The sequence below is a fragment of the Octodon degus genome, unplaced genomic scaffold, assembly GCF_000260255.1.
Source record: "Octodon degus isolate 3935 unplaced genomic scaffold, OctDeg1.0 scaffold00186, whole genome shotgun sequence".
Lineage (NCBI taxonomy): Eukaryota > Metazoa > Chordata > Mammalia > Rodentia > Octodontidae > Octodon > Octodon degus.
The window spans coordinates 1,084,200-1,089,722 of record NW_004524762.1 but is presented as its reverse complement, the minus strand read 5'-3'; the positions used below and the strand labels follow the sequence as shown (position 1 = coordinate 1,089,722).

The following is a 5,523-nucleotide window of genomic DNA, read 5'->3' as shown; positions in this document are numbered from 1 at the left end:
ATATATAGTTTAGGAAGGTAATTTAATGGAATCCAAAACAAACAAGTTACATCTAAAATTTATTTAACATATACAAATCTTCAAGTTGTCTGCAATGACTAAACAGCACCATAATACTTTCTTACCCAATACACTTATCAACAAGTCTAGGTTTTGGGCAACTGAAGTGGTATTGCTAGAAATAATAAAGCTGGCCACTACTGTTTCTTTCAATTAAAAATCTAATAAACTAGTTGAAAAGTGATATGGAAGCCATTAGTCAGTTTCTACTGGGTTCAGCCTGTCACGCTGATACCAAGAGGTCAACTTCCAGCAAAGAATAGCTGAGTTACAATACAAATTCTAACTGTGTTTTAGTATTAACACACTATAGAAAATTTTCCATTAACTTTTTTGGCTCTAGACACAGGCTTCAATAAGTGAGAATATTTTCTTAACCCATCAGAAACTACAATTAAGCAAACTGCCACATTTCTGATATCTTAAAAGTTCTTGCTATCTATAAAAGAAAACAGATAAGGAATATTCAGCTGTACAACAAATGATCAGTCAACTTCTACAGTTGTTTTATAAAATGAAACAAAGAACTCTCTTAATGTTAAATATAAATAACCAAAATAAAACTCAAGTGTATTTGGCTTTGTCAAAAACAATGTAATTATATGGCAACCAATGAAAGTTAGTTGAAAGATTAAATTTTTCAAACTAACTACATATCTAAACAGACTGCTCTTTTTGCTTTTGCTTTAGGAACAGTATAAGGTACGTACTGTAAAATACATTCTGTCCTCATGTTTGTTTCATGCCATAACTTAAATCTTATATAATATTAATTTATACTGCTACACCAGAACTACTTAAAACTGATTAAATAAACAAGTTACTATACATTTTAAACTTTCTGCTCCAAAAGTGACCATTCAAATACATTTTGGTAAGGAATACATAATATAAAAGATATTTTGGTGGAAAGTATCTTTAGAGTGACACACACAAGCAAATAAAGCCTAAGAAAATTTTATAATTTGTATGCTACACAGACCAAATCTTAGTATGACACATGCAGTACTTTTTTCTAATGAAAGAGATGCAGTTGAGTGCATGAGTGTTATCTAAAACTATGCCAGAAGACACAAACACGTTGCCAGGCAAGGTTAAAAGAATCTAACAAGCTTTGTGTGAATTTTGAAAACACTGTTTGCACTCCTATTAAATATAGATTGATAGTAATACTAATAATATTCAGCAAAATCAATGAACAGAACATACACTATTTAAAATTTGTTAAGCAGAAAGATAAACCAAAATATTTTTTGCCAAAAAGGAACTCCAATTCCTTATGTTTTTAAAAGTTAAAAAAAAAAAAAATTCAATGCAGCAGTTGTAAGAAAACAACTGTTTTATTCCAAGTCAGTACAGTGGATGTACGAAACACTACCAAACAAATTTGGTGTTCCAACATTTCTCATCAGAAACTAAATCATAATTGCCTCAATACCTTGGTCTTATCCCTCCTCCAATTTTTCAATTTGAAATATTTTCAATTTGAAATAGTTTTTGTGGCTTTTACTGAGAAATCATGAAAAATAGCACAAAATTAAAGTAACTGCAGTGTACTGTTCAGGATATATTTTTTGCATTAAAATACAACAAGTGGTTATTTCATATGATAAAAGTCAACAGAATAGGCAAATCTTTTTTTTTGAGACAGGGTCTCACTACATAGTACAGACTGACCTTGAACTCTTGGCTATCTTCCTGCCTCAGCCTCCCAAATGATGGGATTACAGGTGTGAGCCAACATGCCCAGCTAGAATAGGCAAATGTTTAATAATAATAATAATAATAATAGGAATAATGATGTACACAAAATAAAATGAAAAGAAAAAGCATGTTTATAATCTTACATAAAATACAGACTGTCCTTTTGGTTTATTTTGCTGCTTTGTCCCATGCTAGTACCATGTGATTTTCCCCCTTATAACAAAAGTCAGCTTTATGCAAAGCAGTTCATGCATACACCTTGCATGTATGCATTACATGTAAGTATTCATACCTATCCCAGAGGCTCTTTGATTCCTGAAACGTGTTCAAATGGAACGCTTGGTAGAAAGCAGTTGAAGGATTCCTGTGAGATCCAAGAATCAAATGGAAATGAAGTTGAGAATGTACAGTATAATCACTACTTTTCCAAAAAAGGGGAAGAGGAATCTTAATACAGTGCAACTGCTTTAATTTAAAACAAAAACAAATGGAAAAAAAAATAAGCAGGAAAACCATGTAAGCTTTAAAACAACTCTGAAAGAACTGAAAATGAGACAAAAATCGCATAGACCTCAACAATTTAGGCCCAAAGAGAGAGTAACAGTAGACAAAATTAAACTCTAGCATCCAACTGTGTGTGTGTATATGTAATATGTACATATCAATGTGAGTAGTTTATAGGCCTAGCAACACTTTAACAAAGCTGTTTCCAGCATAGTATTCATACAGGATATGAAGCTACACACCAAGTGGAAAGGTCTGATAAGGAACAATGAAGACTCCTTTTCTGAGTTGAACATGACATTTTTCCACTTTCAAAACTGTTTTATGTATGGTTTTTCTGGGCTAGGACATCTCTGTATGGAAGTTAATTCCCTACATTGGTGCCATGACCCTTAAAAGTGTAAGTCTACTCACTATAATCATCATTCATTTCTACATTCCCTTAAGACATATTTCCTACAGCTAACACCATAGAATCTTTTATTTATTTATATTTTAGGGAAGGGTCTACAGGGTGTTCAGGGTCTCACTACTAGATCGGACTCATAGCGATTGGCCTGTTTACAGTCTCCCAAGAGCTGGGATTGTAGGTGCACGAAATAATGCCCAGTCTCAATTGCCATCTCAGCGTGCCCTACGGGTGGGGCCAGCATGGCAGGCCCAGGTATCCAGTCCCAGACCCTGCGCCTGCTTGCAGGCTCTTTAATTTGCTGAGCTATTGGCTGGCTCTGTTTTGTTTTTTTGAAACAGGGTTTCAATATGTAGTTTAGGCTGGCCTTAAATATATTAGGTAGACCAGACTGGACTTCAATTCATGGTGATCCTTCTGCTTCAATCTCCAAAATGCTGGGATTATGGACAAGCGCTACCACATCTGGCTACAGTACAGAAACTTATCTGATGAATTCATCAGATAAGATTCCTACTACGTAGTAATTTCCTACTATGTATGATTCACACTTAGTATCTCAGGCCAGTTTTTCAGGAAATAAACTTTTAACAATTTTCCCTCCTCTTCAGCATATTTGTATGGTCTCCCTGACCATCTCTTTGTATTCTTGGGGGAAAAAGTACTTGTCACGTAACTTTTAGAATTCTTGACCAACAGTATAGCAGAGTAGTATAGAAGCTAAGAATGCTAAGTGGTATATATTATAATCAGACACTACCCTAAATGCTTTACATTTATTAACTCAATTTTTCATGACAGCCCTAACAAAGAGGACTGTTGTTAGACCCATCTCAACAGATTAGAAAAATGCATAGACAGAAGTAAACTGCCTGCTGTCGCAAAGCTAGTAGGTAGCAATCCGGCCCTCGGGTTTATGATCATAAATCATTAGCACACAAGCCAAGTGTATGGAGTTGTTTTTTCTAAATTAAAACCTCAGTATTCAGATTTAATTGCAGTGTTAGCACTTTACAATAAATAAGTAGGTTTTATACTTGGTCTCTAAAAGGTTTGCTATCATTGATGTACAGCTTCCTGGGATACACTCAATGCTCAACAGCTATTATTCTACATTCAAAGGAACTACAATCAATTGCAATTCTGATACCCTAATAGTGCAAGGCAAAGTAAGAAAACCATTTCCAAGGTCTACTGGAATAGTAGTCAAACCTCGATGATCATCAAACAAGACAGCAGAATTCTGACTTAAAAACTCAGATTAAGACTCATTTAATTGTGTTAAATGTTGAATTTAAAAATTTAACCATTAAGTACTTCTTTTTAGATAAACCAGAAAAAGCAGATAGACACTAGCTGTCAGAACACCCTCAAAGCTGCTGTTTAATTGATTAGGATTCTTTAATATATACTTGTTTGCCCTGCTCCAAAGGCTTTCCAATCTTTTAACTTTCTCTGCTTTTAACTAGGTGTCTATTATCAAATGCACTGATTAGACATGTCAATAACAAGGTTTAAGAGGCTTCTAAGTTCTGTTTAATGTAACATCTTACATCCTCTCAAAATGCATGCCTTTTTTCTTTTTTGCTGTGCTTATAAATCAATGTGTCAAATCAAATGAAAACCAACCAAAAACTTAATCTGGCTTAAAAACAAACAACAAACAGGCCTGTCTAGGACCATATAGTAAGTAGTTTGCTATCATCACAGATCTGTTTGAGGACAAGTCTAAACAGAATGAGTCTGAGAGGAAGGTAATAAATATAGAAAGAAAACAGTAAGCTTGAAAGTTATTTTCCAAGTTTAGAATTAAAAATTCATCAAAGGAAGGGCTGACCAGATAGCTCAAGTGGATTAAAGCACCTGCTTAGGCAAATGCAGAGGCTGGGGGGTTTCATCTTTAGCCTGCCATGCTGGCCCTGACCCCAGGGCATGCTGAGACTGCCATTAAGACTGGGCATGGTGGTGCGCCCTATAATCCCAGCATTTGGGATGTTGAAAAACAGGAAGAATCAATACAAGTCGGATCTGTGTAGTGAGACCTTGTCCTAAATACATTTAAAAAAAAAAAAAATCATCAAAGGATATTCACTTTAGATATATTTTAAAACAAATATATATATATATATTTATTAAGATAATTTTAAAGAAAGAACCTCAGATCCTCTGACTTTGGAAATATTTAACTTGCTAAATAAATTAGTTTGGTTTCAAATGAAGTCATAAGACTTCAGTAATGAAATATCAGCATTTTTTAATGGCATAACAGTAAGTTAATGTAAAGTAAAAACAGAATGGTACCTAGAGTTAATGATAACTCCTGGATGTAAAAAGCACTTGTGAAATAGAATAAATGGATCCAAAGTCTTTCAAAACACACCAGAATACCCTTAGGTTACAAGAGGTGACAATTAACAATTAAAAACATTCTTTTTTTATATACAGAAAATGAAGCCATTTGTAGTTTCAACAGAGATGTTATCTATAAAATGCTTCATTAAAAAAACAGCAAGATGTTGCCTCAAAATACTCATGAATAAGTATAGTTAAAATGAATCAAGTCTATGAAACTTAAGTTGGACATGGGAGGAAAAGACATCATAAATATTAACACTAGTCATTAAAGACAACTGTTTTGGAATGCATAAAAATTGAAAGAAGAGCTCAAAGGAAAACTGCTAACAGGATCATTCCAAGGTGACAGTCTATAAAACCTAAAAGCATCAAGAGGTAACTAAAATGTAAAAAAGCAGAGAATTTTACAGTTTTGGTCACAAATTCTCTTCCGCCCAGAAAAAAGAAATTTAAATCAGTTTTCTAACAGCTCATCTGATGTCAATATAAAA

At 33.7% G+C, this 5,523-nt stretch overlaps 1 protein-coding gene across 4 annotated transcripts in view; it reads right to left on the bottom strand.

The window, feature by feature from the left end:
• Tsc22d2 (TSC22 domain family member 2) overlaps nucleotides 1–5,523 on the bottom strand; it is a 45,969-nt gene that overhangs the window by 30,270 nt on the left and 10,176 nt on the right. The window contains exon 2 of one of the 4 annotated variants that reach the window (XM_004643918.3): nucleotides 2,057–2,128. The exons of the other annotated variants lie outside the window; for them this stretch is intronic. Coding sequence (XP_004643975.1) covers nucleotides 2,057–2,128 — 72 coding nt within the window. The remainder of the gene's footprint in view (nucleotides 1–2,056; nucleotides 2,129–5,523) is intronic. 4 annotated transcript variants of the gene reach the window in all.